Source organism: Entelurus aequoreus, linkage group LG13 (genome assembly GCF_033978785.1).
Source record: "Entelurus aequoreus isolate RoL-2023_Sb linkage group LG13, RoL_Eaeq_v1.1, whole genome shotgun sequence".
In the NCBI taxonomy this organism is placed as follows: domain Eukaryota; kingdom Metazoa; phylum Chordata; class Actinopteri; order Syngnathiformes; family Syngnathidae; genus Entelurus; species Entelurus aequoreus.
In genome coordinates this window covers 8,294,238-8,314,608 of record NC_084743.1, presented here as the reverse complement: position 1 = coordinate 8,314,608, position 20,371 = coordinate 8,294,238, and the positions used below count along the sequence as shown (strand labels likewise).

At 41.3% G+C, this 20,371-nt stretch overlaps 1 protein-coding gene across 1 annotated transcript; it reads right to left on the bottom strand.

Moving 5' to 3' along the window:
• Window positions 1-840: 840 nt before the first annotated feature.
• On the bottom strand, window positions 841-20,307 carry eaf2 (ELL associated factor 2). Its single transcript, XM_062067375.1, has 6 exons — window positions 20,106-20,307; window positions 16,746-16,840; window positions 11,414-11,550; window positions 9,971-10,131; window positions 4,676-4,888; window positions 841-3,991 (listed from the first exon to the last, which is right to left on the bottom strand). The coding sequence occupies exons 1-6, from the start codon at window positions 20,209-20,211 to the stop codon at window positions 3,948-3,950; spliced, it is 756 nt and encodes a 251-aa protein (XP_061923359.1). The 5' UTR covers window positions 20,212-20,307; the 3' UTR covers window positions 841-3,947.
• Window positions 20,308-20,371: the final 64 nt, after the last annotated feature.

Genomic DNA, 20,371 nt, shown 5'->3' with positions numbered 1-20,371 from the left:
CATTTAGGAATATTAAAGCATTCTGTGTCTGGATGTATTTTACAATGTACTGCTTTTATATTTCTTGTATTTTATATTATTATCACTTTGAACTGTTTTATATTTTAATTTTTTTATCCTGTAAAGCGTCTTTGAGTAGTCTGAAAAGCGCTATACTGAACAAAATGTATTATTATTATTGTTATTATTATTAAACATCTGGTATCGGCAGTATCGATCTGCACGTCACTAACAATAGTACCACAGAGCTTGTAGACCACCACAACAGAGCCCACCTGGCATCCTCCAAGTGCTGAAGTTGATCACCAGAAGGTATTTTAAACATGTATTGAAGTATATATAGTAGTATTATTTAACATATTTACTTAATTATACATTAGAAGGTATTTTAAACATGTATTGAAGTATATATAGTAGTATTATTTAACATATTTACTTAATTATACATTAGAAGGTATTTTAAACATGTATTGAAGTATATATAGTAGTATTATTTAACATATTTACTTAATTATACATTAGAAGGTATTTTAAACATGTATTGAAGTATATATAGTAGTATTATTTAACATATTTACTTAATTATACATTAGAAGGTATTTTAAACATGTATTGAAGTATATATAGTAGTATTATTTAACATATTTACTTAATTATACATTAGAAGGTATTTTAAACATGTATTGAAGTATATATAGTAGTATTATTTAACATATTTACATAATTATACATTAGAAGGTATTTTAAACATGTATATATAGTAGTATTTGAATAAAGTACTTAGATAAATATCCATTAGAAAGTATTTCAAACATGTAGTATTTGAAGAAAGCAAGGCCACTAATGAAAAGGTTTATTTCCCAGACTGAGGAAGAAAGACAAAAGCTGAAAGTTGTAGAAAATAAATGAATAAAATGAGGCCAGCTTGTCAGTGTGGCCATCTTTGTTTGTGTGCACATGTGGAAGTAGTCCTGACTTTATCACCTACTACACTTACATGTTGACACCTCTCACTTCCTCATTCACCTGTGTCAAAGTCTCTCACTTCCTCATTCACCTGTGTCAAAGTCTCTCACTTCCTGATTCACCTGTGTCAAAGTCTCTCACTTCCTGATTCACCTGTGTCAAAGTCTCTCACTTCCTGATTCACCTGTGTCAAAGTCTCTCACTTCCTCATTCACCTGTGTCAAAGTCTCTCACTTCCTGCCTCATCTTTTCTGGAACTCACCTTTTTGCTTTCAAGTATGGCAGCTACGAGAGTCTAAAGCTACGAGGGTCTCCTCACCCACTCCAAAAAGCAGCGCTACAGGCGACGTTATATGCTAGCCAAGTTAGCAACTAGCTACACTGGCCTCTTTATATGCTAACCAAGTTAGCAAATAGTTACATTGGCATTGTTATATGCTAGCAAAGTTAACAATAAGCTACACTGGCATCGTTGTATGCTAGCAAAGTTAGCAAATAGCTACACTGGCATCGTTGTATGCTAGCAAAGTTAGCAATAAGCTACACTGGCATCGTTGTATGCTAGCAAAGTTAGCAATTAGCTACATTGGCATTGTTATATGCTAGCAAAGTTAGTAATTAGCTACATTGGCATTGTTATATGCTAGCAAAGTTAGCAATTAGCTACATTGGCATTGGTATATGCTTGCAAAGTTAGCAAATAGCTACATTGGCAACATTAAATGCGAGCAATGTTAGCAATTAGCTATACTGGCAACTTTATACGCTAGTAATGTTAGCAATTAGCTACATTAGCAAATTAGTACACTGGTGATATCAAGTACCTACATTGATGTCATACGCTAGTAATATTAACAATTAGCTATATTGGCAGCTTCATATGCTAGCTACATTAGCAACTAACCAGATTAGCAGCTTTAAATGCTAGCGACATTAGCAACTAGCCACATTGGCAGCTTGAAAGGCGAGCGACATTATCAACTAGCTATATTGGCAGCTTCATATGCTAGCTACATTAGCAACTAACCAGATTAGCAGCTTTAAATGCTAGTGACATTAGCAACTAGCCACATTGGCAGCTTGAAAGGTGAGCGACATTAGCAACTAGCCACATTGGCAGCTTGAAAGGTGAGCGACATTATCAACTAGCTATATTGGCAGCTTCATATGCTAGCTACATTAGCAACTAACCAGATTAGCAGCTTTAAATGCTAGTGACATTAGCAACTAGCCACATTGGCAGCTTGAAAGGCTAGCGACATTAGCAACTAGCCACATTGGCAGTTGTAAAGGCTAGCGACATTAGCAACTAGCCACATTAGCAGCTTGAAAGGCGAGCGACATTAGCAACTAGCCACATTGGCAGCTTGAAAGGCGAGCAACATTAGCAACTAGCCACATTGGCAGCTTGAAAGGCGAGCGACATTAGCAACTAGCCACATTGGCAGCTTAAAAGGCGAGCGACATTAGCAACTAGCCACATTGGCAGCTTAAAAGGCGAGCGACATTAGCAACTAGCCACATTGGCAGCTTAAAAGGCGAGCGACATTAGCAACTAGCCACATTGGCAGCTTAAAAGGCGAGCGACATTAGCAACTAGCCACATTGGCAGCTTGAAAGGCTGGTGACATTAGCAACTAGCCACATTGGCAGCTTGAAAGGCGAGCGACATTAGCAACTAGCCACATTGGCAGCTTAAAAGGCTAGCGACATTAGCAACTAGCCACATTGGCAGCTTAAAAGGCGAGCGACATTAGCAACTAGCCACATTGGCAGCTTGAAAGGCTGGAAACAATAGCAACTAGCCACATTGGTAGCTTGAAAGGCGAGCGACATTAGCAACTAGCCACATTGGCAGCTTGAAAGGCGAGCGACATTAGCAACTAGCCACATTGGTAGCTTGAAAGGCGAGCAACATTAGCAACTAGCCACATTAGCAGCTTGAAAGGCTAGCGACATTAGCAACTAGCCACATTGGCAGCTTGAAAGGCGAGCGACATTAGCAACTAGCCACATTAGCAGCTTGAAAGGCTAGCGACATTAGCAACTAGCCACATTGGCAGCTTGAAAGGCGAGCGACATTAGCAACTAGCCACATTGGCAGCTTAAAAGGCGAGCAACATTAGCAACTAGCCACATTGGCAGCTTGAAAGGCGAGCGACATTAGCAACTAGCCACATTGGCAGCTTGAAAGGCTAGCGACATTAGCAACTAGCCACATTGGCAGCTTGAAAGGCGAGCGACATTAGCAACTAGCCACATTGGCAGCTTGAAAGGCGAGCGACATTAGCAACTAGCCACATTGGCAGCTTAAAAGGCGAGCGACATTAGCAACTAGCCACATTGGCAGCTTGAAAGGCGAGCGACATTAGCAACTAGCCACATTGGCAGCTTGAAAGGCTAGCGACATTAGCAACTAGCCACATTGGCAGCTTGAAAGGCGAACGACATTAGCAACTAGCCACATTGGCAGCTTGAAAGGCGAGCGACATTAGCAACTAGCCACATTGGCAGCTTAAAAGGCGAGCGACATTAGCAACTAGCCACATTGGCAGCTTGAAAGGCGAGCGACATTAGCAACTAGCCACATTAGCAGCTTGAAAGGCTAGTGACATTAGCAACTAGCCACATTGGCAGCTTGAAAGGCGAGCGACATTAGCAACTAGCCACATTGGCAGCTTGAAAGGCGAGCGACATTAGCAACTAGCCACATTAGCAGCTTGAAAGGCTAGTGACATTAGCAACTAGCCACATGACGAGAGTTTGGTGATGATGAGGAGATGAAAGAGGAAGAATGAGATGAGGGAGACTTTAAAGACCTGATTGACTAGGAAATGTTTGTATGTCTGCTAGGGAGAGGACGCCCGAGTGTCCCACGGTCCCCAAACACATCCACCTTGCATGAAATAGCAAAAAATAAAAAAATAAAAGTAGAGTTTGCAGACAGGTAGCATGTATGCTAAGAAGGTTAGCGGATGTCCTCAGTCGCTCTCACTGCCAGACTCGCTGAGCTGCAGGTCGTTTTCTGCAACACATAAACAGCGACGTGACGCTAACACTGTGGTCTGCCAGAGAATAAGAAGACGTGGCCCCTCCCCTAACAGCTTGTCTCACAGCACTCGTGTCAAAGTTTTCAGGGACGTGATGAATGCTAAGATGACAGCAGGAAGTGACATGTAAACGCATGACAACTCTAATGTTGATGTACACTCAGGCAAAGGTGTCTTCACGGTGCGTTCAAGGACGCCAGAAATAATACTAACAATAGTGAACCCTAGAGGGACAAGCGGTACAAAATGGATGGCTATTATTTGTTGTGTTGTGTTTAGTCACTGAAATACATAAAATACTTATTTTCCTACACTTTGAACCCTGCGGCTTTTAAAACGCTGCAGCCATGACTTCTGTTTTGTTTGATCAGCCAATTTACTGCCGTGTTACAGACACTGTTTGGAAACAATGAAGGTATGTAAATAAACATTGACAGAATATTTCTGTGGAAATAACTCCTTTCACAACAAGTATATATCTGTGACTTAGAGTCCAGTCTGACTAACACATGGAACAATATATTTTCCTTCTAAAATATAGTGGGTGTGGCTAATATATTTCATTGTAAAGTATACTGGGTGTGAAATATATATATATATATATTTATATAATGAAATATAGTGGGTGTTGGGAGTGTGAGATGAAGACGTTGACTCACTTAGTGTGTTCATGAGGAGTCCTGGTCCTGGTCCTGGTCCTGGTCCTGGTTCTGCTGTAGCTGCTGTGGCGCCCTCCTGAGGACAGGTGGTGGGCATGCAGGGGTTGGTGTGGTCCTCTGAGTCACTGCTGCTGCTGTCACTGCTGGAGGAGGAGCTGTTGGAGGAGCTGTCACTGCTCATCTGGTCCATCACACGAGCTTCTTCCATCAGCTCTGTGAGGCAACACACTCATGTCACACTTCCTGTGTCATGTCACATGATACACCTCACACTTCCTGTGTCATGTCACATGCTACACCTCACACTTCCTGTGTCATGTCACATGCTACACCTCACACTTCCTGTGTCATGTCACATGCTACACCTCACACTTCCTGTGTCATGTCACATGCTACACCTCACACTTCCTGTGTCATGTCACATGCTACACCTCACACTTCCTGTGTCATGTCACATGCTACACCTCACACTTCCTGTGTCATGTCACATGCTACACCTCACACTTCCTGTGTCATGTCACATGCTACACCTCACACTTCCTGTGTCATGTCACATGCTACACCTCACACTTCCTGTGTCATGTCACATGATACACCTCACACTTCCTGTGTCATGTCACATGCTACACCTCACACTTCCTGTGTCATGTCACATGCTACACCTCACACTTCCTGTGTCATGTCACATGCTACACCTCACACTTCCTGTGTCATGTCACATGCTACACCTCACACTTCCTGTGTCATGTCACATGCTACACCTCACACTTCCTGTGTCATGTCACATGCTACACCTCACACTTCCTGTGTCATGTCACATGCTACACCTCACACTTCCTGTGTCATGTCACATGATACACCTCACACTTCCTGTGTCATGTCACATGCTACACCTCACACTTCCTGTGTCATGTCACATGCTACACCTGACACTTCCTGTGTCATGTCACATGGTACACCTGACACTTCCTGTGTCATGTCACATGCTACACCTGACACTTCCTGTGTCATGTCACATGCTACACCTGACACTTCCTGTGTCATGTCACATGCTACACCTCACACTTCCTGTGTCATGTCACATGATACACCTCACACTTCCCGTGTCATGTCACATGATACACCTCACACTTCCCGTGTCATGTCACATGCTACACCTCACACTTCCCGTGTCATGTCACATGCTACACCTCACACTTCCTGTGTCATGTCACATGATACACCTCACACTTCCTGTGTCATGTCACATGCTACACCTGACACTTCCTGTGTCATGTCACATGCTACACCTGACACTTCCTGTGTCATGTCACATGCTACACCTGACACTTCCTGTGTCATGTCACATGATACACCTCACACTTCCTGTGTCATGTCACATGATACACCTGACACTTCCTGTGTCATGTCACATGGTACACCTGACACTTCCTGTGTCATGTCACATGCTACACCTGACACTTCCTGAGTCATGTCACATGCTACACCTGACACTTCCTGAGTCATGTCACATGCTACACCTCACACTTCCTGTGTCATGTCACATGCTACACCTCACACTTCCTGTGTCATGTCACATGCTACACCTCACACTTCCTGTGTCATGTCACATGCTACACCTCACACTTCCTGTGTCATGTCACATGCTACACCTCACACTTCCTGTGTCATGTCACATGCTACACCTCACACTTCCTGTGTCATGTCACATGCTACACCTCACACTTCCTGTGTCATGTCACATGCTACACCTCACACTTCCTGTGTCATGTCACATGCTACACCTCACACTTCCTGTGTCATGTCACATGCTACACCTCACACTTCCTGTGTCATGTCACATGCTACACCTCACACTTCCTGTGTCATGTCACATGCTACACCTCACACTTCCTGTGTCATGTCACATGCTACACCTCACACTTCCTGTGTCATGTCACATGCTACACCTGACACTTCCTGTGTCATGTCACATGCTACACCTGACACTTCCTGTGTCATGTCACATGCTACACCTCACACTTCCTGTGTCATGTCACATGATACACCTCACACTTCCTGTGTCAGGTCACATGGTACACCTCACACTTCCTGTGTCATGTCACATGCTACACCTCACACTTCCTGTGTCATGTCACATGATACACCTCACACTTCCTGTGTCATGTCACATGCTACACCTCACACTTCCTGTGTCATGTCACATGCTACACCTCACACTTCCTGTGTCATGTCACATGCTACACCTCACACTTCCTGTGTCATGTCACATGCTACACCTCACACTTCCTGTGTCATGTCACATGCTACACCTCACACTTCCTGTGTCATGTCACATGCTACACCTCACACTTCCTGTGTCATGTCACATGCTACACCTCACACTTCCTGTGTCATGTCACATGCTACACCTCACACTTCCTGTGTCATGTCACATGCTACACCTCACACTTCCTGTGTCATGTCACATGATACACCTCACACTTCCTGTGTCATGTCACATGCTACACCTCACACTTCCTGTGTCATGTCACATGCTACACCTCACACTTCCTGTGTCATGTCACATGCTACACCTCACACTTCCTGTGTCATGTCACATGCTACACCTCACACTTCCTGTGTCATGTCACATGCTACACCTCACACTTCCTGTGTCATGTCACATGCTACACCTCACACTTCCTGTGTCATGTCACATGCTACACCTCACACTTCCTGTGTCATGTCACATGCTACACCTCACACTTCCTGTGTCATGTCACATGATACACCTCACACTTCCTGTGTCATGTCACATGCTACACCTCACACTTCCTGTGTCATGTCACATGCTACACCTCACACTTCCTGTGTCATGTCACATGGTACACCTGACACTTCCTGTGTCATGTCACATGCTACACCTGACACTTCCTGTGTCATGTCACATGCTACACCTCACACTTCCTGTGTCATGTCACATGATACACCTCACACTTCCCGTGTCATGTCACATGATACACCTCACACTTCCCGTGTCATGTCACATGCTACACCTCACACTTCCTGTGTCATGTCACATGCTACACCTCACACTTCCTGTGTCATGTCACATGATACACCTCACACTTCCTGTGTCATGTCACATGCTACACCTCACACTTCCTGTGTCATGTCACATGCTACACCTGACACTTCCTGTGTCATGTCACATGCTACACCTGACACTTCCTGTGTCATGTCACATGATACACCTCACACTTCCTGTGTCATGTCACATGATACACCTGACACTTCCTGTGTCATGTCACATGGTACACCTGACACTTCCTGTGTCATGTCACATGCTACACCTGACACTTCCTGAGTCATGTCACATGCTACACCTCACACTTCCTGTGTCATGTCACATGCTACACCTCACACTTCCTGTGTCATGTCACATGCTACACCTCACACTTCCTGTGTCATGTCACATGCTACACCTCACACTTCCTGTGTCATGTCACATGCTACACCTCACACTTCCTGTGTCATGTCACATGCTACACCTCACACTTCCTGTGTCATGTCACATGCTACACCTCACACTTCCTGTGTCATGTCACATGCTACACCTCACACTTCCTGTGTCATGTCACATGCTACACCTCACACTTCCTGTGTCATGTCACATGCTACACCTCACACTTCCTGTGTCATGTCACATGCTACACCTCACACTTCCTGTGTCATGTCACATGCTACACCTCACACTTCCTGTGTCATGTCACATGCTACACCTCACACTTCCTGTGTCATGTCACATGCTACACCTGACACTTCCTGTGTCATGTCACATGCTACACCTGACACTTCCTGTGTCATGTCACATGCTACACCTCACACTTCCTGTGTCATGTCACATGATACACCTCACACTTCCTGTGTCAGGTCACATGGTACACCTCACACTTCCTGTGTCATGTCACATGCTACACCTCACACTTCCTGTGTCATGTCACATGCTACACCTCACACTTCCTGTGTCATGTCACATGCTACACCTGACACTTCCTGTGTCATGTCACATGCTACACCTCACACTTCCTGTGTCATGTCACATGCTACACCTGACACTTCCTGTGTCATGTCACATGCTACACCTGACACTTCCTGTGTCATGTCACATGATACACCTCACACTTCCTGTGTCATGTCACATGATACACCTGACACTTCCTGTGTCATGTCACATGGTACACCTGACACTTCCTGTGTCATGTCACATGGTACACCTGACACTTCCTGTGTCATGTCACATGCTACACCTGACACTTCCTGTGTCATGTCACATGCTACACCTCACACTTCCTGTGTCATGTCACATGCTACACCTCACACTTCCTGTGTCATGTCACATGCTACACCTGACACTTCCTGTGTCATGTCACATGCTACACCTCACACTTCCTGTGTCATGTCACATGCTACACCTGACACTTCCTGTGTCATGTCACATGCTACACCTGACACTTCCTGTGTCATGTCACATGATACACCTCACACTTCCTGTGTCATGTCACATGCTACACCTGACACTTCCTGTCATGTCACATGCTACACCTCACACTTCCTGTGTCATGTCACATGCTACACCTGACACTTCCTGTGTCATGTCACATGCTACACCTGACACTTCCTGTGTCATGTCACATGATACACCTGACACTTCCTGTGTCATGTCACATGCTACACCTCACACTTCCTGTGTCATGTCACATGCTACACCTGACACTTCCTGTGTCATGTCACATGCTACACCTGACACTTCCTGTGTCATGTCACATGATACACCTGACACTTCCTGTGTCATGTCACATGCTACACCTGACACTTCCTGTGTCATGTCACATGGTACACCTGACACTTCCTGTGTCATGTCACATGGTACACCTGACACTTCCTGTGTGACTAAGAAGTAGAGTGCATGTAGTGCAGCTCTGGATGAGTCAACTCCAAAAAGGAAGCACCAAGGTGTGAGAGGACTACAAAGGTTATCTTCACACTTAAGTCTATTGTAGTTTAACTTCTATATATACACTTTATTTCTATCTATTGTATTTTATATATATACATGTGTTATATATGATATTTAATGTAGTCTAAGTTCTATATACCATATATACATGTTATATATTTCCTGTAGTGTAAGTTGTATATATCATATATCCATGTAAGTGTTATATATTTCCTGTAGTATAAGTTGTATACACATGTGTAATAAATACTATTCAGTGTATGTTAACATGACATTATCCAAGATGACTGCACCTTTCTCAATGTCGTCCAATGGCGAGGCAGGCGAGGTCTTGTCTTTGGGTGGAGAACTTCTGGGGCCTGCTGAGTTCTTGTTGCCACTGCTCTTCATCTGCTGGCCCAGTCGACTGGTCTGCTGCTCCAGACGGGAGTGGATCTTGCTGCTGCCCTCGGCCCTGCATAGTCACAAACATCTCCACTCACTTCTCTTCACCTCAAACCTTCTTCTTACATCTAAGCAGCTACATCTGAGTGGACTCTTCTGGTTTTGGCACAGTCAGACATTTCAGGTAACAAATATCCTGGAGAGTTCTTACCCACCTGTGTCAAACATCTACACACTGATTCTTAATATCCTGGAGAGTTCTTACCCACCTGTGTCAAACATCTACACACTGATTCTTAATATCCTGGAGAGTTCTTACCCACCTGTGTCAAACATCTACACACTGATTCTTAATATCCTGGAGAGTTCTTACCCACATGTGTCAAACATCTACACACTGATTCTTAAAATCCTGGAGAGTTCTTACCCACCTGTGTCAAACATCTACACACTGATTCTTAATATCCTGGATAGTTCTTACCCACCTGTGTCAAACATCTACACACTGATTCTTAAAATCCTGGAGAGTTCTTACCCACATGTGTCAAACATCTACACACTGATTCTTAATATCCTGGAGAGTTCTTACCCACCTGTGTCAAACATCTACACACTGATTCTTAAAATCCTGGAGAGTTCTTACCCACATGTGTCAAACATCTACACACTGATTCTTAAAATCCTGGAGAGTTCTTACCAACCTGTGTCAAACATCTACACACTGATTCTTAATATCCTGGAGAGTTCTTACCCACCTGTGTCAAACATCTACACACTGATTCTTAAAATCCTGGAGAGTTCTTACCCACCTGTGTCAAACATCTACACACTGATTCTTAAAATCCTGGAGAGTTCTTACCCACATGTGTCAAACATCTACACACTGATTCTTAAAATCCTGGAGAGTTCTTACCAACCTGTGTCAAACATCTACACACTGATTCTTAATATCCTGGAGAGTTCTTACCCACCTGTGTCAAACATCTACACACTGATTCTTAAAATCCTGGAGAGTTCTTACCCACCTGTGTCAAACATCCACACACTGATTCTTAACCACTGTTGGCACGCACAAAATATCTTTCTCAGCTGCAATACACTTTTACACCACTTGTGGCAGTAATGAAGTAAGAAAGGGGCCGCCAGGAAGTTAGCCAGGCCAGCAGGAAGTTAGCCAGGCCAGCAGGAAGTTAGCCAGGCCAGCAGGAAGTTAGCCAGGCCAGCAGGAAGTTAGCCAGGCCAGCAGGAAGTTAGCCAGGCTACCAAGGAGTACCAGATCCTTAGTTTGGAGTGTTATGACGTTTACTTTTCCTCTCCACAGAAGAAGAAGTGAGTTTCCACATGACGCCCACCTGGTCTTCTTGACTGCAATGTTGCTGCTGAGTTTCTCCAGTCGGTACTCGCCCGTGTCGTGGTTGACGATGAGGATGCACTCCTTCATGTACGACCTCTTGGAGCCCTTGAAGACGGTCATCGGAGCGCTGGAGCCCTGACACACAAACAACAACTCTTAAAGCACTTCCCACCAGGGACCTGTATCCATCCTGGTAGTCATCCATCCTGGTATTGGTCCTGTATGTGGTGTGTAGACAAATACTGGTATTGGTCCTGTATGTGGTGTGTAGACAAATACTGGTATTGGTCTTGTATGTGGTGTGTAGACAAATACTGGTATTGGTCCTGTATGTGGTGTGTAGACAAATACTGGTATTGGTCCTGTATGTGGTGTGTAGACAAATACTGGTATTGGTCCTGTATGTGGTGTGTAGACAAATACTGGTATTGGTCCTGTATGTGGTGTGTAGACAAATACGGGTATTGGTCCTGTATGTGGTGTGTAGACAAATACTGGTATTGGTCCTGTATGTGGTGTGTAGACAAATACGGGTATTGGTCCTGTATGTGGTGTGTAGACAAATACTGGTATTGGTCTTGTATGTGGTGTGTAGACAAATACTGGTATTGGTCCTGTATGTGGTGTGTAGACAAATACTGGTATTGGTCCTGTATGTGGTGTGTAGACAAATACTGGTATTGGTCCTGTATGTGGTGTGTAGACAAATACTGGTATTGGTCTTGTATGTGGTGTGTAGACAAATACTGGTATTGGTCCTGTATGTGGTGTGTAGACAAATACTGGTATTGGTCCTTTATGTGGTGTGTAGACAAATACTGGTATTGGTCCTGTATGTGGTGTGTAGACAAATACTGGTATTGGTCCTGTATGTGGTGTGTAGACAAATACTGGTATTGGTCTTGTATGTGGTGTGTAGACAAATACTGGTATTGGTCCTGTATGTGGTGTGTAGACAAATACTGGTATTGGTCCTGTATGTGGTGTGTAGACAAATACTGGTATTGGTCTTGTATGTGGTGTGTAGACAAATACTGGTATTGGTCTTGTATGTGGTGTGTAGACAAATACTGGTATTGGTCTTGTATGTGGTGTGTAGACAAATACTGGTATTGGTCCTGTATGTGGTGTGTAGACAAATACTGGTATTGGTCCTGTATGTGGTGTGTAGACAAATACTGGTATTGGTCCTGTATGTGGTGTGTAGACAAATACTGGTATTGGTCCTGTATGTGGTGTGTAGACAAATACTGGTATTGGTCTTATATGTGGTGTGTAGACAAATACTGGTATTGGTCCTGTATGTGGTGTGTAGACAAATACTGGTATTGGTCCTGTATGTGGTGTGTAGACAAATACTGGTATTGGTCTTGTATGTGGTGTGTAGACAAATACTGGTATTGGTCTTGTATGTGGTGTGTAGACAAATACTGGTATTGGTCCTGTATGTGGTGTGTAGACAAATACTGGTATTGGTCCTGTATGTGGTGTGTAGACAAATACTGGTATTGGTCCTGTATGTGGTGTGTAGACAAATACTGGTATTGGTCTTGTATGTGGTGTGTAGACAAATACTGGTATTGGTCCTGTATGTGGTGTGTAGACAAATACTGGTATTGGTCTTGTATGTGGTGTGTAGACAAATACTGGTATTGGTCTTGTATGTGGTGTGTAGACAAATACTGGTATTGGTCTTGTATGTGGTGTGTAGACAAATACTGGTATTGGTCCTGTATGTGGTGTGTAGACAAATACTGGTATTGGTCTTGTATGTGGTGTGTAGACAAATACTGGTATTGGTCTTGTATGTGGTGTGTAGACAAAGATGTGGTTTGTGTTCATCAGAAGAGAAGTCAACATGATGAAAGACCTCCCAGCAGCCAGTCTTTGATCCACATCTGCTTTTTAAGACAACCTCACAACAATGACACGTTCTACAAATTAGGAGGAAAAGATAAGATCATAAAGTGAAATGTGGTAATATGTGATCTTCATATTGGATGCAACATCAAGAGAGAGAGAGAGAATGCCGTGAGCAAACAAAAAGACAACATCTGACCTTGCTTTTCCAACTACATGTTCAATATTCATTTTTGCTGACAGAAATGAATCCATTTTATTTTATTTTTTTATTTAACTTACATTTTTGCTTACAAAAATAAGAGTCTATTTTAGTTTTTGTTTATTTTGGTTGATTGAGTAAATTCCCTTCCAGTGACAGTAGAATGGTAAACAATTCTACAGTAGTGAGAAATAGAAATCATTTTAAAAGGTGATGACAGTAACACTTGTCTAAGGTGGACTCTGCCTTCTGCCCATGTGCAGCTGGGATAGGTTCCAGCTCCCCCTTCCTTCACTCCTATTTTCCCAGTTTAATATATTTGGATGTACAGTGTTTCCCACACATTCATTTATTTGTGGCGGCCCGCCACGATAGAATTACGTCCGTCACAAATAAAAAATACATTTTTTTTTTTTTTTGTCCTGTCCAGCGTCTCAGGCAAATCATATAGTAGATGTAGATGATCATATAGTAGATGTAGATGATCATATAGTAGATGTAGATGATCATATAGTAGATGTAGATGATCATATAGTAGATGTAGATGATCATATAGTAGATGTAGATGATCATATAGTAGATGTAGATGATCATATAGTTGATGTAGATGATCATATAGTAGATGTAGATGATCATATAGTAGATGTAGATGATCATATAGTAGATGTAGATGATCATATAGTAGATGTAGATGATCATATAGTAGATGTAGATGATCATATAGTTGATGTAGATGATCATATAGTTGATGTAGATGATCATATAGTAGATGTAGATGATCATATAGTAGATGTAGATGATCATATAGTAGATGTAGATGATCATATAGTAGATGTAGATGATCATATAGTAGATGTAGATGATCATATAGTAGATGTAGATGATCATATAGTTGATGTAGATGATCATATAGTAGATGTAGATGATCATATAGTAGATGTAGATGATCATATAGTTGATGTAGATGATCATATAGTTGATGTAGATGATCATATAGTAGATGTAGATGATCATATAGTTGATGTAGATGCCCATATTGGCTGTTGAGATTTACTTTACAAAAGAGAAGTGTAGGATACTTCTCTTGTTGCCTTATTTGTATTTGACCACTACTGTTTTCTGTTTATTTGTTACTGACTGTGGCAGGACACCTCTGCCTCTGTTTCACTTTATGTTGCTGGTAAATAATATGCTTGTAGTAGTAGGCTAAAGTTAAATTATTTAGTATGCACTAATTAAAGGGGCAGAGCTTTAAGAGACATTTTAGCTTTTATATTTTATAAGATATATTTTTTGTAAGAACCACAATTAATAAATATATTTCAGTGAATAACTTATTGTTCAAATCTGTATATAAATATGTACATAAAGTATTGTAATTATATTGTAAAATGGATGGATGGATGGACGTTTAAAACAAAACTGTTATTATTAATTAGTAAGTATACATTTTTTGAGCCTTTTTAGAGAAAATCATATCATTGTAGTAAATTATGCTAATTGGTCGATGACCACGCCCATAGCCACGCCCCCACCGCCACAGGTATCTTGGCAGTTTATGGGAAACACTGACGTATGCGATATACAAAATCCAATCCTAACTGCAATTTTGGAGACACAAATCCCAATTACGTATATTACATTAAGTGTAGCCCTATGTGACAGAGTGCTTGTCATAATTACCACAGATAAAAAAGTACAGATAGCCGTATCATTAGTCCAAAAAAAAGCGATACTCTGTACACATCTCTATGTCTCATTGATTGAGTGATTGAGACTTTTATTAGTAGATTGCACAGTGAAGTACATATTCCCTACAATTGACCACTAAATGGTAACACCCCAATAAGTTTTTCAACTTGTTTAAGTCGGGGTCCACTTAAATTGATTCATGATACAGATATATACTATCAGATATACTATCATCATAATACAGTCATCACACAAGATAATCATCAGAGTATATACATTGAATTATTTACATTATTGACAATCCGGGGTGTGGGATGTGGAGGGGGGGGGGGGGGGGGGGGGTAGGTTTGGTTGTTATCATCACTTCAGTCATCAACAATTGAGAATAGAGAAATGGATATTGGAACAGTGTAGGACTGACTTGGTGGGATATGTACAGCAAGTAGTCGAGAGAGAGAGAGCGAGAGAGAGAGAGATCAGAAAGCATAAGAAAAAGTATCTACATTTCATTATTTACATTTCGTTATTAACAATCCGGGGAGGGTGTTAGTTTAGTGTTGTAGCTGCCTGGAGGTGAACTTTTATTGCGGTTTTGAAGGAGGATAGAGATGCCCTTTCTTTTATACCTGTTGGGAGTGCATTCCACATTGATGTGGCATAGAAAGAGACTGAGTTAAGACCTTTGTTAGTTCAGAATCTGGGTTTAACGTGGTTAGTGGAGCTCCCCCTGGTGTTGTGGTTATGGCAGTCATTTACGTTAAGGAAGTAGTTTGACATGTACTTCGGTATCAGGGAGGTGTAGTGGATTTTATAGACTAGGCTCAGTGCAAGTTGTTTAACTCTGTCCTCCACCTTGAGCCAGCCCACTTTGGAGAAGTGGGTAGGAGTGAGGTGTGATCTGGGGTGGAGGTCTAGAAGTAACCTGACTAGCTTGTTCTGGGATGTTTGGAGTTTAGATTTGAGGGTTTTGGAGGTGCTAGGGTACCAGGAGGTGCATGCGTAATGGAAAAAGGGTTGAACGAGAGTTCCCGCCAGAATCTTCATGGTGCTTTTGTTGACCAGAGAGGAGATTCTGTAGAGAAATCTCGTTGGTTGGTTGGTTGACCTTTTTGATTACCTTGGTTGCCATTTTATCACAGGAAAGGTTAGCCTCTAGAATGGAACCTAGGTAGGTGACCTCATCTTTCCTGGTGATAACAATGTCACCAGGAAAGATAACAATGTCACCAGGAAAGATGAGGTCACCTACCTAGGTTCCATTCTAGAGGCTAATCTTTCCTGGGATAAAATGGCAACCAAGGTAATCAAAAAGGTTAACCAACGAACGAGATTTCTCTACAGAATCTCCTCTCTGGTCAACAAAAGCACCTTGAGGATTCTGGCGGGAACTCTCGTTCAACCCTTTTTCCATTATGCATGCACCTCCTGGTACCCTAGCACCTCCAAAACCCTCAAATCTAAACTCCAAACATCCCAGAACAAGCTAGTCAGATTACTTCTAGACCTCCACCCCAGATCACACCTCACTCCTACCCAAGTGGGCTGGCTCACGGCAATAATAACATAGAAGACTCACCTCTAAGTTGGGTAATGTGATGGTGACTTGTTCTCCTTTGCCCACTTCAAGTTCTCCTTCACAGGCCGTATCGATGGAAGCTGGCTTGAAATCATCTGTGCACCAAACACACAAGTCAACTTATATGTTCCACAAGTCAACTTATATGTTCCACAAGTCAACTTATATGTTCCACAAGTCAACTTATATGTTCCACAAGTTAACTTATATGTTCCACAAGTCAACTTATATGTTCCACAAGTCAACTTATATGTTCCACAAGTCAACTTACTGTATATGTTCCACAAGTCAACTTACTGTATATGTTCCACAAGTCAACTTACTGTATATGTTCCACAACTCAACTTACTGTATATGTTCCACAAGTCAACTTATATGTTCCACAAGTCAACCTATATGTTCCACAAGTTAACTTATATGTTCCACAAGTTAACTTATATGTTCCACAAGAACAACACAAGTCAACTTATATGTTCCACAAGAACAACACAAGTCAACTTATATGTTCCACAAGTCAACTTATATGTTACACAAGTTAACTTATATGTTCCACACGTCAACTTATATGTTCCACAAGAACAACACAAGTCAACTTATATGTTCCACAAGTCAACTTATATGTTCCACAAAAACAACACAAGTCAACTTATATGTTCCACAAGTTAACTTATATGTTCCACAAGTCAACTTATATGTTCCACAAGTCAACTTATATGTTCCACAAGTCAACGTATATGTTCCACAAGTTAACTTATATGTTCCACAAGAACAACACAAGTCAACTTATATGTTCCACAAGTCAACTTATATGTTACACAAGTTAACTTATATGTTCCACAAGAACAACACAAGTTAACTTATATGTTCCACACGTCAACTTATATGTTCCACAAGAACAACACAAGTCAACTTATATCTTCCACAAGTCAACTTATATGTTCCACAAGAACAACACAAGTCAACTTATATGTTCCACAAGAACAACACAAGTCAACTTGTATGTTCCACAAGAACAACACAAGTCAACTTATATGTTCCACAAGTCAACTTATATGTTACACAAGTTAACTTATATGTTCCACAAGAACAACACAAGTTAACTTATATGTTCCACACGTCAACTTATATGTTCCACAAGAACAACACAAGTCAACTTATATCTTCCACAAGTCAACTTATATGTTCCACAAGAACAACACAAGTCAACTTATATGTTCCACAAGAACAACACAAGTCAACTTGTATGTTCCACAAGAACAACACAAGTCAACTTATATGTTCCACAAGTCAACTTATATGTTACACAAGTTAACTTATATGTTCCACAAGAACAACACAAGTCAACTTATATGTTCCACAAGTCAACTTATATGTTACACAAGTTAACTTATATGTTCCACAAGAACAACACAAGTTAACTTATATGTTCCACACGTCAACTTATATGTTCCACAAGAACAACACAAGTCAACTTATATCTTCCACAAGTCAACTTATATGTTCCACAAGAACAACACAAGTCAACTTATATGTTCCACAAGAACAACACAAGTCAACTTGTATGTTCCACAAGAACAACACAAGTCAACTTATATGTTCCACACGTCAACTTATATGTTCCACAAGAACAACACAAGTCAACTTATATGTTCCACAAGTCAACTTATATGTTCCACAAAAACAACACAAGTCAACTTATATGTTCCACAAGTTAACTTATATGTTCCACAAGTCAACTTATATGTTCCACAAGTCAACTTATATGTTCCACAAGTCAACGTATATGTTCCACAAGTTAACTTATATGTTCCACAAGTTAACTTATATGTTCCACAAGTTAACTTATATGTTCCACAAGAACAACACAAGTCAACTTATATGTTCCACAAGTCAACTTATATGTTACACAAGTTAACTTATATGTTCCACAAGAACAACACAAGTCAACTTATATGTTCCACAAGTCAACTTATATGTTACACAAGTTAACTTATATGTTCCACAAGAACAACACAAGTTAACTTATATGTTCCACACGTCAACTTATATGTTCCACAAGAACAACACAAGTCAACTTATATCTTCCACAAGTCAACTTATATGTTCCACAAGTTAACTTATATGTTCCACAAGAACAACACAAGTCAACTTATATGTTCCACAAGAACAACACAAGTCAACTTATATGTTCCACAAGTCATCTTATATGTTCCACAAGTTAACTTATATGTTCCACAAGTCAACGTATATGTTCCACAAGTCAACTTATATGTTCCACAAGTCAACTTATATGTTCCACAAGTTAACTTATATGTTCCACAAGTCAACGTATATGTTCCACAAGTCAACTTATATGTTCCACAAGTCAACTTATATGTTCCACAAGTTAACTTATATGTTCCACAAGTCAACTTATATGTTCCACAAGTCAACGTATATGTTCCACAAGAACAACACAAGTCAACTTATATGTTCCACAAGTCAACGTATATGTTCCACAAGAACAACACAAGTCAACTTATATGTTCCACAAGTCAACGTATATGTTCCACAAGAACAACACAAGTCAACTTATATGTTCCACAAGTCAACGTATATGTTCCACAAGTCAACTTATATGTTCCACAAGTCAACTTATATGTTCCACAAGTTAACTTATATGTTCCACAAGTCAACGTATATGTTCCACAAGTCAACTTATATGTTCCACAAGTCAACTTATATGTTCCACAAGTTAACTTATATGTTCCACAAGTCAACTTATATGTTCCACAAGTCAACGTATATGTTCCACAAGAACAACACAAGTCAACTTATATGTTCCACAAGTCAACGTATATGTTCCACAAGAACAACACAAGTCAACTTATATGTTCCACAAGTCAACGTATATGTTCCACAAGAACAACACAAGTCAACTTATATGTTCCACAAGTCAACTTATATGTTCCACAAGTCAACGTATATGTTCCACAAGTCAACTTATATGTTCCACAGGTCAACTTATATGTTCCACAGGTCAACTTATATGTTCCACAAGAACATACATTCATGACTTCTGCAGCTTGCTCGTGGTTGTTTCACTTGACTGCCGCAAGATGGCGGTGTCGCCCCGCTAGAAGTAAGGCTAACATGTTAGCTACCAATTTGACAGCTGCTCGAGCTTCATGGGTTTGTCAGACATTGCGTGTTTGAAAACAAGGAACATGACAGCCGTCAAACGGACTTCTGGTAGGAACAAAGTTCTGGTAAGAACAAAGTTCTGGCAGGAGGTGAAGTTTTATGACGGCTGGTCGTCACATTGAAGGCTAACAGGCTAGCTAGCTAGCGTGCTAGTGTTAGCTAGCATGCGTCACTTACATCGCACGGTATGGAAAGCACTTTTGGGGTGCTTCTCGAACGTCTCCCCCAATTTCAAGACGTGCTCTTCGTTGTCAAAGTTGGCGTACGTCGACCCATTCATCATCCTGACACTTTGGCAGCATGAAAACTTTCTGCTCTTTTTTTTTATTTTTATTCCACCGCCATGTAAGGTGCCACTAGGCCCCGCCTCTTCTTTCTTCTGATTAGCTGGATCTGTGAGTTCATTGGCTAATCAGCTTTCAATCTAAAATACGTCACACCAA